Source organism: Natator depressus, chromosome 8 (genome assembly GCF_965152275.1).
Source record: "Natator depressus isolate rNatDep1 chromosome 8, rNatDep2.hap1, whole genome shotgun sequence".
Lineage (NCBI taxonomy): Eukaryota > Metazoa > Chordata > Testudines > Cheloniidae > Natator > Natator depressus.
The window spans coordinates 15,978,087-16,005,859 of NC_134241.1; the positions used below are offsets into that span (position 1 = coordinate 15,978,087).

The 27,773-nt window shown below is 42.0% G+C and overlaps 2 protein-coding genes across 3 annotated transcripts in view; one reads left to right on the plus strand and one right to left on the minus strand.

Moving 5' to 3' along the window:
• Nucleotides 1-1,908: 1,908 nt before the first annotated feature.
• Nucleotides 1,909-16,650, minus strand: SPRY4 (sprouty RTK signaling antagonist 4). 2 transcript variants are annotated; one of them, XM_074960509.1, is made up of 3 exons: nt 16,405-16,650; nt 12,157-12,406; nt 1,909-3,617 (listed from the first exon to the last, which is right to left on the minus strand). In XM_074960509.1, exon 3 carries the CDS (start codon nt 3,566-3,568, stop codon nt 2,678-2,680), a length of 891 nt encoding a protein of 296 aa, XP_074816610.1. In that variant the 5' UTR covers nt 3,569-3,617; nt 12,157-12,406; nt 16,405-16,650; the 3' UTR covers nt 1,909-2,677. The 2 variants fall into 2 exon arrangements, with proteins under 2 accessions (XP_074816610.1, XP_074816611.1); XM_074960510.1 differs by lacking the exon at nt 12,157-12,406.
• A 79-nt stretch (nt 16,651-16,729) lies between these two features.
• LOC141992658 (uncharacterized) overlaps nt 16,730-27,773 on the plus strand; it is a 33,608-nt gene continuing 22,564 nt past the window's right edge. Inside the window, exon 1 of the mRNA XM_074961990.1 lies at nt 16,730-16,838. The gene's annotated coding sequence lies outside the window, so the exon portion shown is untranslated. The remainder of the gene's footprint in view (nt 16,839-27,773) is intronic.

The following is a 27,773-nucleotide window of genomic DNA, read 5'->3' on the forward strand; positions in this document are numbered from 1 at the left end:
AGAAGCTCAACAATTTTGTTGCTATGCCTCAGGCAAAGAGCTGGTGAAACATGCCGACTGATTGCTACACCAAAGGGACTTGAAGAATACAAGGAGCTTCATTCTGCTACATTTACCACTGCACTAACACATCCACTAATGCTTTACAGTCTTCCAGCATGGGATCAGCTTACATTATAGCAGAAGTTATATATTAAAAGAAACCAACAAAGAAATAGGTGTTTACAACTATGTACAATGAAAGTAAAAGTTGCTGGAGGTCCTCTTCGTTAGAAGAAGAATGTAAGAACATGGACTTGCTCTGTGTGTTTACATGTGCACACAACTGTGGACTGGCACAGTGGAGACCATTCAAATGTTATGTTTGCTTGCAGTAACATGCAGCCAGCCAACAATTTCTATTGCAAATTTGCACTAGGATACCCTGCTGCACTAAGCTAGGGCCTGGGGTAAACAGAAAATGTATAGATGGCTGCCATTTGGATGTTGCATATGTTCAAGGTGGAAGATAGCTGATATAGATCTCTGTGCTTGTTGCTGCGTTTTTTTTAGCCCATTTGTACTTTAAGAAAATTATATATCATTCCATTAAATAGCAATGCCTTATACATTCAACCAGCAGTTCAGCCAGTTTGGGGTTCTTTTCTTTTTTCTTTGCAAGGTTCCCTCTGATCTGTGAAAGATTGAACATACAAACCCCTTCACTGCACACACAGTATCTTCCTGGTGAGGGTAAGCTACAGGAATCAAGATCTGGTAACATAGATGCAGTATCCCTTTTTCTATGATTTACCATAAACAAGCCAGCTATGCTATAAATATAAAAAGGAAGTTTTTTTAAAAAACAGTTCCCCGCTTAATAAATATCTACAATTAAACTTAACAAAAAAAAAGTCACCCACTCATAAATGAATTCTTAAGTAAAAAATAAAATAATTTTAAAAAAAGCTCCAATCAGTACATTTTGAAAAAACAAAACAGCAATTGTATCACAACCAAGCAAATGTGATTTCTGGAAAATGCTACATAAGCTTTGCCTATTGCTTATCTAATTAAAGATGACATTTCTCTGTCATTGCTGTGTATTTACGGAGTACATTTCCTCTAATTAAAAAAAAAAAATACACATACACACACACACACACACGGATTAGATCAGCTTTCAGCATGCAACAAGTACCTAGCTATTTGATTTGTTGCATGTTAGGACAAAGTTTTTTTGTTTAGCACCTTGCAGTTATCAAAAGAAAGGGGTTACTGCAGCATAAGGGAGTGCAGAGCGGGCCCTTGTACGAGTGCATAGACAAAGCCTATGATCGTTAGCTACTGAAAACCAAGGGCAAGGTTCCATAAATACGCACCCTTGACGTCCCCCAGTACTCATTAACACTAAAATAGACACTTGTTAATTTCTCTATTTACACTTTACAAAGACACACTATTCTACAGAAAAGGCAAAAGTTGAGCAGCAGCAATAGAAATGAAGGGGGGAAAAAATACTTCAAGCAAATGTCATTCTGCCCCCCAAAAAAGTGTCCCTAATATTATCAGCAAAGTAGATCTGAAGAGCTTGTTCCAGAAGAACAGGTATTGGATTGATATCTATTTAAAAAATATGTACATGTGTATTGTGCTCAGTTTTTCTTGACCTTGCCACTACCGTTTGAGAAGGGGGGGAACAAAAATCAAATTTCTCAGCTTAGTGGGACTTCTGCATCAGCATTTGCTGAGCACGAAATCACACGACAGAAGTCGAATTCATTCAAACCCCCTGGAAAAAGTTTTACTATTGATGTCATAATATATTTTTAAAATCTACTAAATGTGACATCTGAGGCTACACACTTAAGCTCACTAGCAAAATGACGATGTAAAATTTCAAAAGAAATTGACATGGGTGGGGGGGGGGGGAACACATTATGCCCATAGTCCTCTTATTGGGGCAAGGTGAGGGGGGAGAGAGATTCCATATCACTACCTCTGTCAGAAAACAAAATCGGCATCAAAAGGGGAACGTGACGGGTGGGGTAGGAATAGAAATATACCTAAATGGCAATGACAGTTGTAGAAAGTGATTTGAAAAAAAAGTTATTTCTGCTTCAAAATCTGTTCTGGAAGGGTGAAGGAAAAAGCTTTGGGGAAACATTTACTTTGTACTCAACTGGCCCTTTTAATAGTCAAGTGGAGAGAAAAAGTTTAACCCTTTACTTTCAACAGGCTGCTGGTAACATATCAGAGTTGAAAAAGGCAGAAAACCCACCCTATTCTGAATCCACTATTCTTTTGTGAATGAAAATGAATATTGCTTCTGCTGATGTGCCTGTCAAGCTAATAGTTAATTATTCTTGCTGGACGTAGGCACAGCGAGCAGCCAGCACTATGAACCAGATGGTGAAAAAACTTTTTAAGCAGCGGTACTCTGTGATCTGTGTTGGTTTTTGGCCTGGGCTCTGTAAAGTATTAAGAATCCTCCTCCATTGGCCCCCCTCTGTTTAACTTTAGATAATCAATTCCAAAACCCTGAATAACCCAAAGTGCTTCAGTTTATGGAAATAGTTACTTCGGCTTTCTTTGTTGATGGCAAAAGGCTAACATATGTTATCCTCAGAACACAGGTTATAACCTCCCCTTTGGTGTCTCTTCCACCTTTCTCATATCCCCCCGCCCCCTGCAATGGTCAGAAAGGCTTTTCTGGCCTGCTCGCTTTGCCATCCAGTGCCACCTTGCAGATGACGCTGTTTGTGTTTTTACATCTACATCCGGGCCGGCTCACTTGGTCATAGCATCTCTGGGATAGTTTCACGCAGCCGGTGGCTGGCAGGTAGCACAGCAAGCAAGGCAGGACCAGAGAGAGGGCACCCATGAAAGACCAGCGGGCACAGCAGTTCGAATGGGAGCAGGAGCAGGGGTGGTCTGCACAGGAGCCCTCGTCATCCTCGTTAGTGCAGTGGTAGAAGACTCCCTTCACCAGACACATGCACGTGGAGTAATTGACCAAGTTCTGCGCGGAGCAGAGACACTCCTGGTTGCACACCCAGCAAGAAGGCAAAGCCCGCGGCATGGCACACTCCTTGCACTTGCATTTCCCACAGGCTTCACACAGTAAAAAGTGCTTGTCAAGCTCCTGAGACATGGGTCCCTTCAGATCCATGGGTTTGCAATTCATCACCTTGGGCTGTATCCGAACCGCTCTCGGGGAGGGCTGCTCCGCCACGGGGGCTGGCGCCATGTGGTCCAGGAGCCGCTGGTCGGAAGCCGTGCTGCTGCTGCTACTGATGGAGCTGGGCCGCCCGCTGAAGGAGATCCAGGGGTGGGTGACGTCCTGCTCACATCGCTGCAGGTGCTGGCTGGTCAGCGCGGGTTCCTGGTGGCCTCTGGGGCGCTTCTGGGTGGCCAGGCTGGGATTGTCGGTGTAGTCATTCTCCATGTGAGTAGTCTTCATCTGGTCAATAGGCAGGATGGGGAGCGGATGCTGCAGCCTCCCATAGGGGATCCGACTGTCCAGTAACGGCTGTACCATGACAGAGTTCGGGGCCACAGTTATGTTGTGGGGAATCCGGGGTTCCATTGGTCAGAGCGTCCTTCACCACTGGGGGGTAAAAACGGCTTTAAGTGTCCTGAAAAAGAGAAGGGAAAAAGGGAACGGTTCCCAGATTAACTCACATTGTCACTATTCCCAGTCCAAGGAGGGCTCATTGCTCTAGCAGCTATTGCACTGAAGTCATTATGAGCCAAACGCACCTCAAGTGGAGATAAAGTATCTGCTCTCACATAAAGCCGGGATTTGTACTGGCACGGTTTTGCTCTCACTAACCTAGGCTAGCCTAGCGCTCCCAGTCATTGCTACATGTAACAATATCTTAGGCTTTAGTAGCCCCTTCTCTCTCAGTGGCTGCTGGGGTAGGGCTGGGGAGGCAATGCAGGAAGAAGGAAGGAAGTTGAGCTTGCTGCCTTAGAGTTATCAGCCCGTGTTAAAATATTCTTTGGCTGCTCGGAATGCTACCTTGTCACCTCCCTGGTCTCCAGCAGACATGACCATGAGCCACGGCTGGGACAGCTGGGAGCTCAGCCTAGCAAAATGTTGGTTCAACAGGTTTGGGAAGTACTGGTTTAGTATATTCACTCCAAGTAGCACAAAGTCTCAGGCCCGAATTAAGCCCCTGTGTGGATGGCTTAAGTGAGATAGCGTAGAGTTTGTCTCCCCACACGCTCAGAGGGGTAGCATTTGACCATCAGGGGAGTTGTTATGGCGGGGAGGGGGAGAGGGGGCTGTCATCCTAATCCACAGATCTACCCCATCTCTCCTCACTCATGACATCCTGGGAGGGCTGAGGCATCCACACACCATCCCAGATCCTGCTTGGTACACCCCTGCCTTCCTCTGCCCATGCCTGGTCTAATCCCTCTTCCCTCCCCTGTGCAGAGCAGACGGTCATTCAAGTTAACAGTGACAGTGGCAGACAATCTTCTCACGGAGAGTCGCTGTGGGTTTCTAGGGGATAATGCCACTGAACGTCTCTCCCCTATCCCACCGCACCTCAAACCCAAGGAAGTCCAACCGTGCAGAGTTGACTTGGCAGGCCTTACGCAGACTTGAAGGATAATGCTACAGCCAGTTCCGACAAGCCTGCTAAACTGGTAGACACTGGGATATGGTGCAGGCCCTGGGGACCCCACTAAGTGCAAGATGAAATGCCAGAGTGCTCTTTATTGCTCATGTTCCTGTGCTGCATGGCTTGGAGTATGAGCTGCTGCTTCTTGGTTGAAAGCCCTCCCAGAGAAGCCGATGCCCTAGATCAGTGCTTCTCAAGCTGTCTGATGTGGGGGACTGGCAATTTTTTCCCCCCAATGTGCGCGCCGACTGGCAGTCGATGGCTCGCGGACCGGGACCACCACTTTGAGTAGCACTGCCCTAGAGGGTTCAAATTATCCCCCCTCCCCCACCTTTATCCTGGCCCTGGTTGGGGCATCTTACAATTCCTCACCAACTCTCCAGTTTAATAGGACATCTCCAGGACATCTCGAACACCCACAGCAGCTGCTCTGAACATAATAATCTTCCTTCCTCCCCTGCTCCCTTGAGAAACTAGAATGGCGGAGGAGTTTGGAGCAGGGGAGTGGGAAAAGGTGAGACCCATACACTTAGGTTCTGCAACCTGGGTATCCTTTGCAAAGGTCCCCAATTTTTGTCTCAACAAACTGCCCTCCATCAGGCAGATATTGGCCTAAAAAGAACGGGTTTTCTACTACTTTCATCCCCATTGTGGGAAATATACATAAGGAGGATATATAGCCTTTCCCTAGCAGCACAGCCATCTAAGATACCAACAACAAAGGGATAGGCGCAAATTACAGGTAAAGCTCACTTCAATGAGCCTACTGAAAATCTGATCAGAGATCACATCACCCCACTAATTAGCTTATCTCCATCAAACACGAAGCAGAATAATATTTTGCCTAAATGCTGTTTACTAGCTAGATCAGCTCAACCAGCTATTGCTACAGTTTCTAATTTCATTGAAAGAGTGCAATTTATACTGGAGCCAATCCAAAGATTCAACTGCAGTGTAGGACATGAAACCACAGGAAGTAACTAAACTTAAATCAAAGAACGGAAACTACTTGGTTCAAATTTGGAAAATGCACATTGTTTTCTAGTTGATGGGCCATTTCCTTGCTGAGTGACCTTTATATTTATGAATTATGTTCGGGATCAGTTTAAAAGCAGCAGTAAGTAAAACTTCAGAGTAAGCTAAGGGAGAAGGGGCCTTTTGGAATCCAAAAGGAAGTAGTGAGCTGTTCAAGATCTTTATTTTTTAAGTTTTAGAAATGTGTGAGAAGATTTGGATTTTACAACAAAAGGTCCGGCAGTGGGGACTGATTTCTCCATAAAAGTTGTAAGTTTGGAAAGAGTGCATTAAACTGGAAGAGCCATCCAAACTCCTGCCCTAGAACTTTGTGTGTGTATATATGTAACATACACGCTATCCTATATAGCTTGGCTGTTAAATCATTTTCCACTAGTTTAATTAATTGGATGAAAAATACTGTACCAAAAAACCCAAAATAACCGTGCCACCCCCCTGCATCAACTAAGTGTTGTTTTGTTTTGGTTTTTTTTGGGGGGGGGGGGGAATATCTGCTTTAAAATGATGACTCGAGCCCATTATTAGAATAACTTATTCGCTTGATTGAGCACTTGGGATCTGATCCTGAGAGGTGCTGAACACCCTCAACTCATAGTAAAATCAATAGGAGGTGAAGTAGCTCAGCACCTCACAAAAGGTGCTCAGCGTCTTGCGGGATAGGGCTCATGCAGTGAAACTGGACTCTGGAATATCAATCTGTGGTCAGTACAGTATATGCCTTTTCTGCTGCATTAGCATAGTACGGGTTGCTGTGCTTGAGAGAGTCTGCCACCCAAGACAAGAAATGGGACAAATGCTTTATCTAGAGGGAATAATGAAGCTACTTATGGTGGCTTAGTCTTTAAGCTAGCATCCTTTGCCATTTAATGGTTCTCTAGTTATTCTTTCTCCTCAGTCAGTCATTCACCAAAAAAACCCAACCCAACCAAACCAAACAAAACAACCCCAGAACAAACCCCCTACGATCAGAAATCAATTGAGAATTTGTTCCTTAAAAATCAGAACTATTCACTGCTCTCAGCAATCATATTTTGGAACTACAAGCAGAAAGATTTTGGAAGCACTTATTTCCTTACTGCACGAGATGCTTTGATGAAATATTGTCTTTGAAAAAAAATTAGGCAATGATTTCCAATAAGCAGGGCTTGTAAGGGGGGTGGGGGGAATGCATATTTCATCTACCTAGAGTTCAGTGTCATAGTATAGAAAGTACTTGCTTAAGCTCAGAGTTCCGTATTATACAAAGTGTAAACCACTGAATTTGTCAGCCCGAGATTCTGCATTTAAAGGAAGACCGTTGTATTTCACAAGAACCTAGTTTTTTAAAGCTTAGAGGATAGAGATGCAGCTATTTCAGCTGGAAAGGTGCACGCTCAACATGACTAATGTTGGTATGGATGTAGCTGGAACTGTACAAAATGGTGGAATACTGCACCATATTAAACCAGTCCTGTCGTTTGCCCTTTATCTCTGTACCAATTGCTTTTTCATTACAGATTTTTTTTTTTAAATTAAAATAGAGCATATGCACCCTTAGCTTCCAAATATCAGATGGGGTCTAACTGAACCCCAGCTGTAGTCTAATGAAATCAGTGGAGTTATGCTTATTCAAAACAGGTCTAAACTAGGTTGAAAAAAATCCTCATTTAAGGCGAATTGTGTACCAATATATATGATGGACAAGTGTTCTGTCCTATAGGGTAGTGTCTAATGTAATTGCCTAGGCTAACAGCATTTAGTTTAACTTTACAAATTACAGGCCAGCTCCTGCACCACTGTATTCAATGCATGTGTGTGCATACTGCATCAATGAACAGCAGCCATCACTGTGGTAAAAGGCAGCTGTCAGGCAAACACCAATGTTTGCAAGGGAAATTGAGACTGTACTACATTTTTTTATTTATCTGAAGGGCCATGCAAATACGGAGTTAGCCGCATGGAACTAGTAGGAATACCTTGCATATTCAACCTATTCCACTGAGTTAGACACAGATCATACAGAGACTGTCGCCATGTCCGGCAACTGTTATACTCTCTGGGATAGTTCATATCCAGACAGACATTAGCAGGTGGTTTTAACTGGGATAATTAATGCTGGTCAGAACACCAGCTTTATTTCCTGGACTTAAACCCTTCCAACCTCCAAGAAAACCCCCACCCAAATGGACTTTAAGACAGTTAAGGTTGAAAATCAGATTTAGCACTTTTCATTAAATGATCTCAGTCACTTGGCCAAAGGTAGGGAAGTATCATTACTCCCATTTTAGAGATGGGGAAACTGAGACATGGAGAAGTTAAGTGAAAAGCCCAGATTTCCCAACTCCTAATACAGTGCTTTAGACACATTCTCTTTAGAGAATCCTTTAAAATGATATACATCCACATACTACCATTTTTGCTGTTTGGATTAAATTTCCTTTCCCTATTCTGCACCAAGGTTTAGTAGCAATACAAGACCCTGGTTTGGCTAAGACTTTATTACTCTTACAGAAATAGCCTGAAGCATAAGTACATTGTATGATGCAACAACTTGTCTTTTTGTGATTGCTCACTCAGCCTTTCTCCAGGATACACGCTGAGCAACTGGGCTGAGTGCTGGGAACTGACATTCTCCCACGAGCTTCACCCCTTTTATGTTTAGTATTTGGGTCCATTGATAGAAACAGACCTCAGAATGGTCATCTGAAGCGCACTGCTGATGACAAGCTTCTTGCAGGCTGAATGTTTAGAAGAAGGGTAGATGTACTGGACACTCAAGTTCTATTACATATTTAGTGACTGGATTCTGACAGCCACAGGAGAGGGGTAGAAGGATTTTACATGAATATTTCATCCAAACTACAGTAACTCCTTACTTAAAGTCATTCCAGTTAACGTTATGTTGCTGATCAATTAGGGAACATGCTCGTTTAAAGTTGTGCAGTGCTCCCTTATAAGGTTGTTTGGCAGCCGCCTGCTTTGTCCACTGCTTGCAAGAAGAGTAGCCCGTTGCAGCGAGCTGGTGGGGGCTTGGAACCAGGGTGGACCGGCAGCTCCCCGATCTGCTCCCCGCTCCCCTAAGTTCTCTGTGCAGCAGCCACCCAGCAGGCTACCAATTGCTGGCAGTTCAGCTGTCCCTCCCCCGACTGCCGTGTGTTGTTCTTGCCCTCTGCCTTGGAGCTGCTCCCGGGAGCCTCCTGCTTGCTGTGCAGGGGAGGGGGGAAGAGGATGGCTAACGTCAGGGTGTCTCCCTCCCCCCTACTCCTACCCTCCGCTTACCGCTTCTTCATATAGGGCAGGGTGGGGACAGGACAGGGCTCAGGATGGAGGGAGCTTGCTGGCCACAGCTGCTGCCTCAACTTCCTGATCTTTTTAAAGGCAGTGTACTTAGAGTGGGGTCAGCATACTTAAAGGGGCAATGCGCATCTCTCTCTCTCCCTTCCACACACAGGGTGTGTGTCTCTGTCTGTCATGCTGTCTCCCCTCCCTCTATTCGAGCTGCCTTGTAGAGTGTGAGGCTACATTAACAACAGTGTGTTAACCCTTGAGGGCTGAGCCGAGTGCTAGTTCATCATTTAGCAGTAAGGCATTCCCTGGGAAATATCCCACCCTCTTTCACCCTCTAACTTCACCACCTCAACCAAGCTTCACAATCATCATTGCTGTGTACAGTATTAAATTGTTTGTTTAAAACTTATTGTGTGTGTGTGTTTTTTGTCTGGTGAAAAAAATTTCCCTGGAACCTAAACCCCCCGCCCCCCCATTTAAATTAATTCTTGTGGGGAAATTGGATTTGCTTAACATTGTTTCACTTAAAGTCGTATTTTTCAGGAACAGAACTACAACGTTAAGCGAGGAGTTACTGTACCTGTAAGGTAGCAGCATATGCCTTAGCACAGCAAATCAGCATTGGGTTGTGAGCCCAAGCTCAGATAGAGGATTTTACTCCGCATGAAACTGATCACTGTATTTAAAGCAGCTCTGGACAGAGGAAGGGGCTGAGTTGGACAGCTCAGCATGTGCTTTTCTGAACTGAGGTGTCTGGTTCTGGCTCCCAAAGCCATCCTGGTTAAAGAAAGGTGGGAAATAAGAGTTGCTAGAATCAGCTGGAAAATGATCTTTTGAGGAGAAAGGGAACACTTCTGTTGTTTAGGGTTGACCAGTTGAAGCACAGTGGAAAGGAACTGACAGATGTTTGTGCTACCACTGGATTTTGAACAGAGATTTCAGTTTCCAGGGTTGTTGTGTGGGCATCACTCAGAAATATCCCAAATACCGAATTCACTTAAATTCCTTCATTCTGTTCATACAAATGCATTCTAACATGATGTGTTGTTTGAAGAGCCACTGCAGTTTAATAGGTGCCCTGCATTTCATCCTCAAGGAAGGGACTAATGAGGTCATAAAAAGGAGAGGGAGGAATCTCCCTCTGCTTTTAGTTGTTTAGAAGGATGAAACGACTTGCAGCTTTCATAGGTCCCTCGCAGATAACATTCAAACCAATATTCAGGCAAGAATGAATGATCAAGTTTATTGGTTTGCATAAAAGAATTAGTACAAAAACAGAAAGGGCATAGATTTTAGAAACCAGTTTTCTTTCAACTCTTTAAATAAATAAGTAAACCAGAAAATAAAATCCACCAAAAGTTACAAACTTCAATTTAAGAACTGTGAGGTAAAGCCCATTAAACATCAAGATGCTTGGTGACGAGCCACTTATCAACTAGCAGTCAAATAATTTAATCAAAACTTTACAGTACCAAGTAAAACTTAACTTACTATATAGTCTACCTACTGTATAGTCAGCTCCCAGACAGCGTGGTACCTTAAAGGTCCTACTGACTTTCTTTTTAAAGTTAATTGTCCTGCCTTTCAGCCCTGATTCATGCAAGGTATTTAAGCATATGCATACCTTTAAGCACATCAGTAATCCTGTTGTAGTCCACATGTGATGTATGGGTGCATGCAACAAATACCATCTCTTAAAGCACTGATATAATTCTGTATGCAAATTTTGTTTTCATTTCGATTAAAGAATAACATAACTATTGTATGTGCAAGTTGTGGGTAACACTTAAACCATTAGTAAATTCAGACCTGCTATTGGTAAACCAGGCACAAATTCACCAGGTTTGGCTATCCAGGCAGTTTTCTGAAACCAGACAATAGAAGGGAAATCTCACAGATGTTCTCAAAATTGGTTTTATGTTTAATTTTAAAGTTAATTCCAGTAAGTCAACTGAAACTCTTTTGAAACTGAGAAGTCAAGAATAAACATCCATTTAGAGAAGATGTCTTTTTTTCCCCCATTCAAGAACTAGGAGTGACCATATCACAGGTCTGCAACATTTGATATAAAAAGAATATACAACCCTTTATAGGAATTAACTCTGTGGGTAATTCCGCTCAATCGACTGCAGTTGCTGTTATCCCTTTTTGCCACTTCCTCTTTTCAATACCGAAACTACTATTTTGCTGCATAATAATTTTCTAAAACTTTAGGGTTAGCAAATAATTTTTTAAAACATACAAATGGTTGTTGTGGTACCATTTCAAACTTGGAAGTTTTGTAGGATTCACTTTATGGGGAAAAAAAATCTTACAGAATTTAATGGAAAAGTATTTTTTATAAAGTTTTTGGACGATCCTACAGAATTTAATAGAAAATTATACACTTACTATAGAACTCTGTGGAATGGTTTATATAAACCTACAGAAAAGCTCATTCTCTGTTAAATTTTGTAGGTTTTAAAATAATTTCTTTAGAGTCCCACTGGTTTATCTATTAAATTCTTTTGGATTTTCATAAGGGCTGGACAACTTCTAGTTACTTCTAGTTACTGAAAAACAGAACAGACTTTGAATAACTTATTTAACTTAGTATAGAGGTATGCATCTTCATACAATTAGTTAAATCCCTAACTGTTTAATATTTATATTTTTCCAATCTATTCAATGCCCTATGACCATGTAGTAATAGCAGGGTACTGAAAATGAGGGATTAACAAAGGGCCTGATTCTGCACCACTTACGGGGGGAGAGCAGTTCCACTGATATCACCTGAGGAAGGGCTGCAAGATCAGGCCTTAAAGTGGCATCCAATGTATTTGAGAGACATACGTGTCTTGATTCTGAAAGATGCAATTCCCATTAAAGTCAATAGAATTTGCAGATGCTCTGTACTCACCCCTCACCCACCTAGGACTAGGTCCAAGATATCCTTGTTTGGCCCAAGCAGCTTTTGCAAGGTGCAATTAAAACGCAATCAGAGCTTATGCTTAAATAAATGCCAAAAGAAAAGCCCCCAAAACATTGCTCGGAGCTTATTCAGTAATAAATATATCACTAGCTGGATCAGAGGAGTAATGCAATATAGAGCTAGAGTCAAAGCTCTACGCTTGTTAACATCAGGTATTGATTCATGGGTCACATTACCCCTTTTAATTAAGATTATGCTTCATAAAGGCAATTTTTCAGGGACAGCGGTTGGCCTTCAGCCTCATGCCTTTCAGCCTGTCTTGGTACTCACCTGGTCACATGGAGAGCTCTGTAGCTGGTCACATGGAGAGCTCTGTGGTGTCTCTCAGGCAAACTGATTATTTCTCATAAAACCAGGGCTGTTCTGTAGCACTAGAATGTGGTGCTCTCATGGTTTACTCCACCCCTCACTGCCAGCTGAAGTACTGTGTGCTGTTTCTATCAAATACCTGGAACTAAATTCCACAACACTGCCACAAGTACTCCTTTTCTTTGAACTGCATCAGAGGGTTCCTTTTGAACTAGCAAAAAAAAAAAAAAAAAAATCAGACCCTGTTGAACTTTGCTCTGGTTCAGATACTTGGCCCTGAGGTTTCACGGCATGAAGTTAACAGGATGGGGTGGGAAACAATGCAACCCAAGGTTCCCCCCATAACCTCAGAGCATAACCTATACAAATATTTCTAACATAACAAATACTAATTTTTGATTTGCTATAGTATCATCCATCCAAAGATTTCATAGTATTTCACAAGTATTAATAAAGCACCACAAACCCCTGTAAGGAAGGTATGTGGAAACTGGCACACAGAGGTGAAGGGCAAAATCCTGAACTATTGAAGTTAATGGGAGTTTTGCCATTGACTTCAGTGGGGCCAGGATTTCACTTTAAGTGATTTTGCTAAAATCATACAGTGGGTCATTGAAAGAGCTTGGAATAGAATCCAGATCTTTTGACTCACAATCCTATTATCTAACCACTAAATCATGCTAGAAAGAACCCCAGTAAGAAATACTTGCAGAATTTCCACCCATACAAAGTGAATTCTGATTTAGGCAGGGCAACGCTGAACTCAAGACAAGTCTAAGTAACTTCCTTATATCCAAAATTATCCAGAAAAGAAGGTAGCAATAGCTGGGGACATGTGTTAAGAATGAAGCCAGGACATCTGCCATGACAGGCATGCCATTGGGCAGCTGGAGGAACACATCAAAGGGGCTAACTGAAATAGCACAGTGCTCGGAGAAGGAAAACTTATGGACTTAACAACGTGGAGGACATGCAAAGAGCAGCCCAAGGTAGACAGGAATGGCAAAGCCTTGTTGATACTTTCAGTCATATTTGACAGCACAGGAAAGATTCAGAATGGTGAATCAGGCTTGCTGTGTAATTGCAAGGACGCCAAAGTAAGACTGCGTAATAGGCAAGACTGGACCATAAAAAACCTAACTCATTCTGAATCACAGAGATAAACAGCTGAATGATATCTGAAGAAATTCTCACCTTGCCTTTAGTTAGAACCTCTTAACCGAAGACACCAACAGTAGTTGATGTGCTTTACCAGCAGGAATCTAAAGATCCTATGAAGTCTTCTGAAGATTTAGTTGGAAGGAAAGAAGATGGAGGGGGTTATAGGTGGAAGAGAAAAATTGGCTTCTTGCTGTAGAAAATCCTTTACAAGGATGTCATAGAAAGCTAGACACTAAGTCAAAGGAGACATTCCCTACCAAAAAGTGTTGTAGAAAGTACGTGTGAGAGAGAGAGAGATAAGATATGTGGGTCTGAGTAGAATGTCTGTAGCTTCAAACTTCATTAAGTCTGATTTGATTTAATTTAAACTCTAAGCTCTTTAGCAAAGAAAAATTGTGCCTTAATTTTTTCTATAGTACATATACAAATGAATAAGAGTTGAATTCCCTTTCCAGCCTAATGGCCTTACCTGTGTGAAGATCGTTACAGTTTTTCCACTGAGAAGAATAAGGGGAGGGAGGGATGGGGGGAAAATCAAAAAGCTTAGTGAGGGAAATCTGACTTTTTAAGATGAGGCATTAAATCCCTGCCAATGGCTCTGAAATAGAGAAGCTGAAGAAAATAGACTTGTAAACTTTCCAAGTCTCTTTCTTGCAGCGTGAGTGAGGATTTGGACTGAGAATATTCAGATCTCTGAGGATTACAGTTTATCTGCAATAGATTCTCTTATTTTTATTGTTTAAATAAAACAAATTTTGATGTACAAAAATCACAGAATTTAAAGAACACAATTAGAGTTTTATAAGTTAACGATACTAAATGATGAATGCTACCAGAGGGCTTTCTAGTAAATGAAGGGAATTATACTGCATTAGATCTTAAATTTAAGAAAAAAAAACAAAAAATAACCCCCCGCCACAGTATTTGGCCAGTTATTTACCTAAAAAGAAAGACAACTTTAGACACCAGAGATGAACTTGCAAAGTTGTATAGTCAACATGTTTGATTAGTTTTCTGCCTTTTTTATGTTAAGGTGGGGAAAACTGTAGATATTATGAACTATACATTGCTGCAGTGCTAGAAAAGGGTTGTTAGGGCCATTTTATTGAAAACGGATGACCATTTTCCCACCATGGTTTGGGAAGGATAAAACAAGTTTTATTTTGCTCTTTTAGGAGATGAACAAATCTTTCCATATCTCACAGGTGATTTCAAAAGGACTGCAGGGATTTCAAAATGTTTCCTTAATTGTGCAATAGCAATAGAGTCCCTTCTATCAACAGAACAAAATAGCCTGTGGAATATGGCACATTTATCAAGGAGACATTCCCAGTAGGGTTCCAATAACTGAGAGCAACCACTCCTTCCTCTGTCATTCATTTCTATATATTGAGAAGGGGGAGCGAGTTATGAAGATAATTGTGATTCAGTGCACAAATTACAGCTTTATTTTTTAACCCCCAAAATCAGAGATGGCTGACTTAATATTGAACATGCAGGGTTTCAGTGTGTTTATTTTTTAAACTGAACTGAGATTTCTGTAAACTGACTGTTAGCATACCATGCCCATAGGATGATTTGGAACAAGGGAAGTTCAAGAAGTTTTAAAGAATAAAAGACTATTTTCTACTCTGGATAATTCCATCGTGTTTCCCCCTCTACGCTTCTTAAAATTGAAAAGAAAAGTGTGGCAATATGATATTTTTAAATTGAGAAATCAGACCCTTTTGGAAAGATTATATTGCAGAAAAGTCATCCCCTGTAATAAATTACTTCTGATCACTTGAGGAGAAAGAAAAAATGAAGTCCATTCCCCTTGTGATTAATGCTGATTCCTGTTTGCACTCTCATTTCCAAGGTCTGCATTTCCAATCCCACTCTCCTCTTGGACTTCTGTGCCTTGCATATGTCCCTCTCTGTTTTTTCCATTTCCTTTCTGATAATGGATTTTCAGACTATATCGTTTCTAGTCTTGTCTTTCCACTGTGATGCCAGGACTGGTACCAGAAAATAAAACCCTACCTTGTCTCTGTCTGCTACGCAATTGGTGGAGAAGGGCACTCAAGACATTTTTCTCCATAATATATATATATATGGAGAAAATATATGTGCAAATATAAATGACTATATGCATAAATCTTCGTTAATTAACTACAATTTAAAACATGTAACCACGCAGCCCCATCCAAAGTTATAACTGTAGCAACAAAACCGCATAGCGATACAGAGAAGATTGTGGGGAATAGAGCAAAGATGGAGTAAGAAATAAAGGAAAACGGAATTGCAGGACAGTTGCATGAAATAAAATGCTAAAGAGCAAAGGTCATCCAGTAAAGATCTGACACTCCAGTGGCTGAGCGCTAAAGTGTCCTATTATGGAGACAGCTCCGGAGCCACTTGGTACTAACAAGATAGAGGGCTTGGAGAGAAGAAAGACATAAAATCAGGTTTCATACTCCACGGAAAGACCAGGTACAGGTTTTATTTGTAAATCTAGGGGATCCTGCATGGATGCCCGTTAGGGGAAGGGGTGGGGACGAAGGAAAGGAATCTCCATCAACAGAAGAAAAGCCTAATGCGACTCTAAATAAAATAATAATAATAATAATTAATAATAATCCCAACCCAAATCTGGTAAAAGACGCCTGCCGTGTCCATACACCAAATGCAGATGTTAATGGGAGAGCAGGAAAAGGAGTTTCAATACGAATCATGGGTACACATGCGAATTGTCCAGGAACCAGGATATTTCTTTTCTTGCAAGAATGAAAATTTCCCTTTAGGTCAGGAGACACCAGACATCTATATATAAAGCATAGGTGTATATATAAATATATATAATATGTTTTACTTTTAGAAAAATCATAACATACACATTTGTTTGTGTCTAGTTTGTGTCATGCAAAGGGAACAGATAAATGCACCGAGAAGGACAGCAAACATTTTCTGGGGGGGGGGGGGGGAATGGGATTTATTTTTCTATTTTATATACATATTATATATATATATATATATATATATATCCACAAATATGAATCTCCCACTTACTTTAAAGAGTTCAGACAAGACCATCTCTCAACAGGCAAGTTAATCCTAAATCCGAGACAGATCAAGGGGCTGGACCTGCAAATCCCTGGCACGAAACACCATGGATCTCAGAGAAGGACCTGCAAGTGCTGTGCTGTCAGCAGCAGTAGCTTCCCCCTGCTTCGCCTCGATGTTGCAACAACTGCTGCCTGGGAAAATGGCTATTTTATGAATGGGAGGAAAGGGACTCCCTCTGCGCATGCCTGTCCTCCCAACTCTATGAATGGGTGGGCACTGAAGCCCCCAGGCGCATGCTCTGCTCTCTTTTATGAATGGGGGGCCGGAAGGGAACTTGTTGCAAGTTGCGAAGGCTAGATGTGGGTTGGGTTTTTTTTTATGAATGGAGGGCAGGCAGCAGCTGCGCATGCACTACACCCCCCAGTCTTAGGCTGAAGGTAAAGCAAACTGCAGCAAACGCGGCGTGCATGTGCAAGGAGGAGAAATAAGGGGGGGGGAGATGGGCTTATTTGGGGGGTTGGAAGAGGGGATGAGCCTTGGTGTGTCCCTTCAATGTTCAAGGCGCGTGGTGGAGCATGGCAGAGGCTGGGAGCGTTGTTCTTGCTACATGTCTGGCCGTTGCTCCTGATTGCTGCTGCTCAGATGTAAAACTGCAGAGGTCCCCGTTTCTCCTCACCCCAGCTCCAGGGGCTGTAATGACAGCAAGCAAGTTCCCCTTCCGTCCCCAGACAGCTCTCCTCCCGGCAGGACAATCCCCGGGCTACTGCTGCCCTGTCTCTGGCATTTCCAGCGCGAGAAGGGGGGTTCCGCTGATCTGCAGCGGGCAATTGTGACCTTCTGCAAAGCAAAACACGCTAAGCGCAGGGAAGCGTTGGGCCACCATGAGTCAGTTATTTCTCCTGTGATTATTTTATTCTCCATCCCCTTTCTCCCCTCCCAAGCAAAATAGGGATCTGTATAAGGAAAACGGAATTGACACGATGTACTACCATTAATTCTATTTTGCCCTTTTCAATTAAAATCTGCAGTTTGATCTTTTAAGCATCTGGGAATCTCAGCCAGGACTGGATTTTCGAAATAATGGGGAATCTTTATATTACGCCTTTATTTATTCATTATTGGTTTAACCCCATTGGAGTGCATGGCACTTCCCAGACAAGAGAAAAGGAGCTCCCTGTCTTAATGACGGACAATGAAAACTCGCATCATGCTATGGAGAGGGAGAAGGAGAAACAGGGTACAGGGGAACCCTTTCTCAGGGAAGCCTTTATTTACGAGGAAATCTGATCATTTATTTTGGCAGGCAGGCCTGGGGTACTTGCTTGTTTATACCGTGTATAGGTACATGAATGTGACTAGATGGGAGAAAGAGGAGAAATAGTCTGGAGCTGATGTTAGCGACCAGAATCCAGCATTTTGTGTGGGCGAGAGAGTGTGAAATATAATGTGAAATAAGTCATGGCGAAAAATAGCTTGCTTTGTATTGTACATCGTTTACCAGTAGTTAGACTTTCAGTTCAATCATTTTAGTGCAGCATAGCATAGCTATACCACAGTGTCATCCCAATAATACATCACGGCTGATGTTTACTGTTAGTTTGCAAGTAAAGTCTGTAGGGGACAATATCGCTGATATGCAACATATTTAGATTTTGATTAACTTCAGTGTAATTCACCAGGGTCACCTTCTTCACTGGTTTATTCCCCGCCCCAGATTTTAATGAAACCATCCAGAGGAGAAGGATGGTCTTGTGGCTAAAACTAGGACAGTGAGTGAGAATTTAGATTTGGGTTCTATTCTCAACTCTGTTGTTGGCTTCCTGTGTGGCTTTGTGCAAGTCATGTAAGCTCTGATCCAATCATTCAAAGCCCATTGAAGTCAATGGGAGACAGGCCCTTAGGCTCAGGAAGTGCTTAACACCGAGCAGTTACTATTGTTCTGCTTCTGGGTGCTGAGCTCCCTTGAAAATCTTGTCCTAACTGTGGATGCTGAGCATTTGGAAATTAAAAACTCCTTCTGTGCTTCCAGTTTCCATCTGTAACCAGAGACATTTTCCTGCCTTGCCGAGGGGCTACCAATATATAACTGATTGCTGTTTGCAACAGTCTTCAGAATCCTTGCACAGACAGTGCTAGGAAAGTAGAAAATATTAGAAATAACAATTTGTTGTTTAATGCATGATGGCTGTTGAAGTGGACACTTACGAAGTGCTGAGCAGATTTTTTTTTACATTTCCCACTACACTCAGTGGAACGTATCATTAGGACCTTGCACAGCACTTTGAAAATGTAGTATTATTTATTAGTCATCTATTGCTAAGGATGAATGCAGTGTTGTACATTCGATTAAATATGCCGCATAAATACAATTCTTCCTCTCAAAGAAGGTAAACCCGGTAGATTGCAATTGGTATTCAGTCATATTTGTAGGTTTCTGAGGACAGGGAACCTTTCCAGTTATGTACGGATGTTGTTATTGGACTGTCTGCAAATGAAAAGAGTTGGGGGAGGGGAGAGAGAAACCGAAATGAGCAAGTCATTTATGTTCTCGTGAAAATGCTTAATAATAACACATTTGAAAATCAGGGGCATATAAGAGAAAACTGACCTGAGGTATCCTTTTCCTTCCAATGTATGCATTGAAAGATCTATTATCCCTGCACTTGCATAACAGTGTTATCAGTGTTCGTGTTAACAGCAGTGATGTGTGTATGGAGGAGCAAATATACCCCTGAGCCTGGGCCCTGTCTCTAAAACAAAGTCCTACAACAAAAATAATGTATGTAGGGTACAATCAATATTGCATTCTGTTTGTGTAATGTTATGCAGTTCCATGACCACCAGCTGGCTGTTGGCCTCCACCCCAGAAGTAGCTGCAGCTGTGGTTCAGTCATTTGTAAAATACTGTGAGATCTTTTGGTTGAATGATGTTACATAAAATATTATTACTAGATCTTAAACATGCAAGATTGACATCTTTTTTAAAAATTACCTAAAAATAATGGAAATGGTTGCCAAAAAGGGTTTTATTTACTGTTATTGCTTGCATATAATTAAATATAATGTTATATTAAAAAGGCAGAAAAATCAAAGGATTTTCTCTGCATTTCCCTGTTCAGTAGATTAGTAAATATTGGGCTAAAAGAAGAAAATGTAAAGGTAACTTTAACTGAAGAAGGAAATGTGCAGGGCTACCCTGTTGTTATTTTTATGGCTGAAGACCAGCTAGAAGTTGAGAGGTTCAAATGCCCAAACAAAGAACTCTGGATCAGATCACTCCCAGGCACAAATTCTGAACCTTGATCTGAATTTTGCAAATGTGCTGTAACTTTATACTGTTGTTTGCTGTGGTGTTGTAGCTGTGCTGGTCCCAGGATATTAGAAAGACAAGATGGGTGAGGTAATATCTTTTATTGGAACAACTTCTGCTGGTGAAAGAGACAAGCTGTCGAGCCTACACAGCGCTCTCCTTCAGATCTGTCTCTTTCACCAACCAAAGTTGGTACAATAAAAGATGTTACCTCCCCCACCTTGTCTCTCTGTAACGTTATATCAACATGAGATCCAAATGTACCCCCTCCCCAAAATTAGAGGTGTTCAAAACTAGGCTCTGAGTTATGTGATCAAGCACATCTGTATAGGAAACATAACAGAAGTCCTTTGCTACCACACAATACATTTTGCTCCATGAATCCCTAACTGCCTATGTGGCAACTGCTAAACTGCTATGTTTATCAAAGAAGGCTGATGCCATAATTAAACCGTATAACTATAGGCACAGCGGAGCAAAAGCCTATAATCTTTGATATAGGCACTAACAATGGGACACAGAAAAGGGGAACCCAGCAGGGATAACTCACTGCACCTAAGAAAGGAAGCAAAAGATTAGTCCCCAAGTGCGAGGGAGAGGACAGTAGAAATGGTTTACAGTATTGTTGGAATCCATACAACTTGCATCAGGAATAAGATTTTTTTTTTAAGTATATTTTTGGGAAAATGAGAAGATTTCCTGCTTTGTTTCCCCTTCCCTCCCCCAAATCCCACTCATGCCTGGATGAGTGAATGACTGGAAGGTGACTTCCTTAGGAACTCATTGTCTTTGCTCTGAGCTTTGGCCAGAAGGGATTGCTCAAGAGCTACATCAAGTTCTCCATTCACTCCAGGGTTGAATATGCTTATTCCTCAATGCTATCAACCTCTGTGGTAGCAATACTGGCCTGGCACTGCAAACCCCAAGCACCCAAATCAGGAGTCAGGCCCTGAAAGATAATAATGATATTATTGACCTAATAATAATGATATTAAAATAATACATTTGGGTTCTTTTTATTTGTCCTCTCTTTTTTGACCCTTTAGGTTTTTCAACTTTTCTCTGCAACCATGAGTAACTGAAGCTTAATACTCTGTTTTTATTTAAATGAAAGTTGAGTTTCTCACCTAATCACATGACGGCAGGAGCTGGGGCTTTAAGAAAATCACGAGGCTTGTGATAAATGTGCAAGAACTGGAAATACTAGTGGCACAAAGCTCCTCATTGCATGCCTTTCTTATGCCATAAATTAATTGCTTATATAAAACTCAATGCATCATTTAATCCCTTTAAACACCCGTCTTAAATGGGCCCAGATTCTCATTCGAGCCCCTGCAGTGGGGTGAATTTTGCCATATGTGCATTGCATACAACTTAGCATGCCTTTGACTATTCTGGCATACCCTTGGAAATATTGTAAGACCAGCTCTGCTGCTCTGAGGGAGACCAGATCATTTGTGAGGCATCGTGCTGCTTCTAGCCTACCAATCCCCAGGTCGTTAATTCCTTTATTGGAATTTTATTTATAACGAATGTTTGTGCCGCTAATGCAGCTCATTCCCCAAACCCCCAATACTTCTGTCTTTGGTTTGACAGGCTTACCATTCCCTGAGTCTGAATATGTCCTGGAGGAAGCTTCTAATTAAATGACAGCTCAAAGAAGACCTTCTGAGTCGTGACTCAAATTGCAAATGAAGGCCCTATAACTGAGGCACTCATGTATTTTAACAACACTATATTGATCTGATCCATCTTCTATTGCATTCCGTCCTCTTGGTGCATTGAAAGTTTGGCTCTGGATATGTTTGTACTTCTGCATGCTGCGTGTGCTGGTTTGGTGAGTGGGACATGTTTCTGAAGGAAGCTTTGTTTCAGAAGGTTTCTCTGTAGTAGAAGGAATGGAACTTGAAGTTTGATATAAACTTGCTTATTTTCAGCTTGGAAAACCTTGTCACATGGAGAATAAAAATGGGTGAATAAGGTTAGAATTTGGGGCAAGTGACTTCAAAATCATACTTAAAGTGAGAGAGAAAGAGAGAGAATTACAAAACATCCAGGGCAAAACTCTGTGCTCACAACCCATGCAATCCCATTAAGATAGAAAATACTGCACAGGGTTTGGACATTTTTATGGTTAGATACACTACCTGCTGTTCCACAGTCGAAAGTGCATGGGCCAATAAAGATATAAAAGGGGTTTGGTCTTTGTGGGCATTTCAATCCATAACCAACTGGCCTTATGTTAAAAAGCAGAGGGTAGAAATTTGTATTCGGTCATTTGGGGCCAAACCCTGAGAGATGCTGTGACATGCATCTCCCATTGACTTCAGCAGATGCTCAGGATGTAAAAGAGGAAATCCCGATGAGTGGCAGACATATGACCCTTTTCCTCCTCTACTGTCTTTATTCTGTACTCAGATTGTTCCTGCTTGTGCTTCAAATGACCATACAGTTTCAGGTTTTAGTATTGTGCATTGGATTAATTTAGCAATAGACTACAAGTGACATTTTAAATGGACCTTTTGTGCTCTGCATTAAGTTACCATTCACTTTTATTTATGTGGCTACTGGTGGTCTATCTAATAATATTCCATGAATGTCACTCTGTAGTGTATTATATCTGTTGAGTGAGTGTGAGACGATGGAAAGAGCTATATGCTTGGCTGAGGGCTCTTTTTGTTCATTTGAATATCACCAGGTTGAATCATCAGTGGGTTTCATGGTCTGTTACCATCCCGTTTTAAGTTCTCAGCCATTTTGACTTTCCGAATTACATCCATGAAGTGTACAGCTACAGTAAGGCAAGCATCTATGCCATGCCAAGAGTCCTAGCCCATTGTGATAGCTGAGGTAACTCAACCAATCGCCATCCTTTTACTCTACAGCTAATTTGCATGCAACATTTTAATTGGTTATGTGAGGGAGACTGCACAGATGGTACATTACTTGGCCCAACTGCTCCTCACACATACCAAATCTCCCGGTAGAACACAACCCACATACAACTCTCCCATGCAAATGCACACAATTCTCCCAGCACAACTCCTCCAGGCACAAATGAACATAACCACTTTCACATTACTACCAGTGCATACATTAACCCCAAATACACCTCAGCCTCTCACCGCAACTCAAACCCCTTGTTCGCCATCCACACAACTCTCCCAGCACAACACAACCCACACACAACAATACAACCAGCGCGCACACGAACCCCAAACACACACAGCCTCTCACTGCAACACAACCCTTCATTTGCCACTCATGCAAATCCACACAAGTCTTCCAGCATAACACAGTCACCAACAACACACCCAGCATATGCAATAACCTCAAACATCACTCTGAAGCCTACAATGTCTGTTGGCTGTAGTGTCAAGTGATGGAAACAGTGACAAGCATGGCTGAAAGCTCTTTTTGTTTAGAATATCCCCAGGTTCAGCCATCACTGGGATTCACGGTCTCTTACTGTCCAGTTTTTAAATTCTCAGCCTCTTTTGGCTTTTTTATGTGTATGACTTTACGAATTACACCTGTGCGACAGCACAGACTTTCGGCCATTAGTGATTAGTTATGGTGTGTAAAGGAAACTTTGAGATCCTCAGGTGAGTGCTAAGTTTTACTGGGACTAAATGGCAGAGGGACAACGAGGGAGTGTATTTCTGACAGCCTTGCTGCTTATCAAGCGGAAAGTGCCAGCGCACTAACATTTGATTCTGTGTATGTCATCAAGCAGAGTGAGGGAGCGTGTGCGAGTTCAAATGCCCACATGACAAAACCCTTTCTGTGTGTTGCGCATTTGAGCACTTTAGCCATTGGAAGGTCAGAATTCACTCCCCAGGCTGTATGGACATAGGCAGAATAATCCAAGTTACAGGCACAAATTTCCAAAAAAAAGCGGCCCTAGCTAGTGCATTTTCGGAAAACTGGGTTTCCCAATGTCCTATAGTAGCTATCATTAGAGCGTAGCCTTTCTTCACAATTACACAGATACACATATTCAAAGGCCAGAAGAGACCATTGTGGTCAATTAGTCTGACCTTCTGTATAGAACTGGAGCAGGGGAGGACTCTTGTCCTGCCATTGCCTGGTGTGTGGATAGAGAGAGCATTTGAGCCTGCACTTTACACAAGAACAAAACTAATGTTAAAAATTGTATCAGATACGGATAAAAGGAAGCAAAGCTGTGGGCTTGTTAATATTCAGAGGTCAGACAAATGTCTTTCCTTTCCTCCCCACTCCCTTCTGTAGCTGGGATCTGGCTGGGCCACAAGAACTTGGATTAAGTGACGTGTTTAACGAGCAGATAGCAATCTCCTTGCCAGTTCACCTTGGAGCGGCTGATTTTCTGACATGGGTCTCCAGATGGGCATGTTCTGAGAATGTGGGCTGGCAGGTCTCCAGAAAGGGGTATTTGCATGTAGACCCATAGTGGGCAGTTCTAGGAAATGCCTGGTTCCTAATTGACCATCTGAGGAAAGGCAAACGTGAAGACAATTTAGTAAGTGAAATTGCAACTCCCTGGGGAATGCATAATTCAGAGGTAGTCAATAGATGGACCCTGAGCCAAATCCAGACTGTCAGAAGCTTTGGAATGGACCCTGAAATCTTTTTATTTACTTATTATTATTTTTGTAATTATTATTTTCTCTGGAGTCTGGACCTTGACTATACCCTGAGAAAAAATAATTGACTACCCCCGGCATAATTTATGCTGTCGAGACATTTCAGATGTGTAGCCAACAGGGGAATCTTTGGCTACTTGAGTTTTACCATCTTTAAGCTAACTCCAAGACACACATACAGAATTTAGCCTTTTGGGGTCCTCCATGAAGATTTGGGATGCCTCCCGGCAGGTTTCTAACATTATGGTGACTTAGCATGCATATGGGATACTTGTGTGCAGGAATGGCCAGTTAGTAGTAAATTGCACATGCAGTATCTTATTTACATGCATAATCACAGCGAGTGTGAACTCAAACAACTGTGCATGAGAGGAGCTTCTTAAAATTTGGTCTTCATTTTGGAAAGCAAAGAATGCCCATATAGGCAGTTTTGCCATCTGTGGCAGATATAATACTGAGAACATTTTTCTCTTTTATTATTTGCTAACCATTTCCAAACACAATACCTAAAGGGAAACTGCAGAATGGAAACCTCCTGTTAAAAACGCGGGGAGTGAGGAAAAGAGGTTGCAGTGTTTTATGGCTTGACTCCTAGAGGCATCTCATATCCTGGCTTTTAGCCTGCAACGTCTGATCTCTGTCAGTGAGAAGCCATGCCACATGCTTGGAAATAGCTTTAACCCTGCTGCAAAATATTGCAGTCTGTGTTCCTCAAGCATAATGTTTCTGTGCTGGGCGCATCTTGTGATTCCAATAATAAACGGGGTGGGCGAAATTAGGGGTGCTAATCTGCAGCGTATAATATCAAATGTATTGGTCAGATGTATGTTGGAGAAATTGTTCTACTCTTTTAGTCTATCTTTTATGTTTTGCTAACAATATTTAGTATATTGGTCTGTTATGGCTGGGAAATATATTAGCAGGAACCCTGTTTTGAATTGGCAATGTAGTCGATACAGGTGAAACACTGGCCCCCAGTTTGGCAGAAGTATAGATCTGCAATCTTCAGCCACAGCCAGATCTAGGCTAACATACGGAAGCCAGTCAGAAGGCCAGCCGTGGTAGACACATTGCTGCCTTGGCTGCATAGAGATGAGAGCCAGATGAAACTCTTAAAGGCTCACACAAACATTTCATGAGTTTTGCATGGGTCCCAGAGGGTCGGGGACAGCTAACGGCTCTCTCTCTCCCCTCATCTAGCCTCCCCCAGTGTCACAATAGATACCACTTCCCTTTTCTACTGCATCTTGTGCCGTCCTCTTTAGATCAGAGAGCTTGATGATCTAGAACCGAACCTCCTCAGGCTCCCTGTTCTGTGAGGTTAGCCTCCACCCGCTCTCGCTTTAGCGAGGAGATGTAGGTAGGAGCACCATCCTATGGGTATGGTTCTAGAGGTGGTAGGTTGCTGGCCCTCTCAATTCTTCAACAGTAGGACCCAAAAGCCTCCACTAGTCTTATCTGACCACTTTAGGGGGTCTGAAATGTCCCAGCATGCAGCACCGAATTGATAAGGAGTCTGGGATCAATGTAAGAGGCACCTATTGTCAGGGTAATACCAAATAGTGCTAGCCCATCTTTCTCCCAACTAAGACTCTCAAATGACTTGGCAAACATTTCTGCATTGAAGCCTTGCAGCCCTATGTACCCCCATTTTACAAATGGAGAAATGACATTTGTCCACCTCTGCTGTGAAGATGAAAGCTCTGGGTTTTCCTCTTGCTCATCGGGCACCTGTTGCTTGTATCCTGGCATTACTCACATCCGATAAGTCACATCTTGTTTTGCAGAATAAACACCATCTCTTTTGTTTCCTTCCTTCCCTTGCAGTTTTGTTCTGTTGCCTTACCTGACTATAGGCACATGCTCCGTTTCATTCTTGAATCTTAATCAAAAAGTGAATGTGAGTCTGGCTGCCTGGGTATCACTTCAGGGGTGGAGAAGGAGAACATGGCGTTTCTGCCCCTAGACCGAGGGCTATGGGATGATGCATTAGAACAGAACGGGCTATTGGTGCTATTGTGTTGTGTGATACTACACAAGTTTCTTCATTTTTTTTTTTTAAACAAAACCAAGTCGGGTTGTACATAATGCTGTGCAGTTGGGAATCTGTGCCAAGCACATGACATGTTCCCTGCCTCAAAGGGCTTACATTTTACAGGCACAAACTGGTGCTCTACAGAGTAGTGTACTTACGTGCTCTGAATAAGCTTGGCTCCTTTGAGATGAGAGGTGCTTATATCAGTTGGAAATACTGTTTTCCAAAGCATGTGCTATAGTTGCTTAGTTCCCTGTGATTCCTATTACAGGCATGCTAAGATCCCCCAAAATGAAGTCTTTGAGGATAAACTGTATAAGCCAGGGCTATTCCTTTTTGCAATCACAGTGTACCTGATTCTGCAGGCACTTAAGTACGTGAGTAATTTTCTATATGTGAGGAGTCCCATTGACTCCAATAGGATTCTTCATGTGTATAATAGACCGAGAGACTTTGTCCTTTGGACCATATGAACTGGAACCATAAACTCACTGAACATTAAATCTCACCAAATGAGGGTCAATCCATCCTCATCATTGTATCCACTCATTATACTCCACACCTAAACATAGCCATTATATGAACAACATACCCTCATATCTCAATGTCTGTACTTTGACCCGTTAACCTTTTATCCCCAGTCGGGGATATTGCAGATTATGTATTCCTTACGCCATCCAATCTTAAACCGAACTTCACAGCCGTTGATCATCTGTACGTTATTCCCTGATAAACAGAAACTTCTGCGTTTAAACTCTGTACTGTTCACTTTTTTTAAACATCATCTTAATAAAAATTTTACTCATGTGTAAGTGTTTATGAGATTGGGCTTTATAATTATAGATGAATAGTAGATATAATATTTGACTTGTGTGGAAGCCTAGTAATTCTAGCTGCACGTGCTCATTTCCTGATTTTTTGCTTTTCAAAATGTTGCCAGTATTAGGAGGATAACAACTGAGGTTCAGCACTCCTGTGAAATATTTGTCTCCTTTTTTCAAGGGTAACAAGTTGACGTATAGCTGCTATGTTCTGGTTGTGTCTCAATATGAAAATCTGAGCTAGACTAAAAATATTGTCAACATACTTTGCCATTGACTTAAGGCAAAAATCCATTGAGTTCAATGGAAGTTCTTCAACTGGAACCCAGCAAGATAAGGACCTTAGACATACCGTTACAAGTACATGTATTGTACTTAGGTAGTGCCCCACGTAGTAGAGAAGAGTCATGGCTCAGTTGTAATGATTAAAGGGGATTCTTTTCTGAGGCTGCTGGACATACAGAAGACCTGTGGGTCTTTTTGGCTCACAAGTTGGCAGAATAACCCATCCCGTCCCCAAACAGAGTCTCCTTTCTGATATGGACATTGTAGCCATTCAGCCCAAACTGGAAATTGAACCC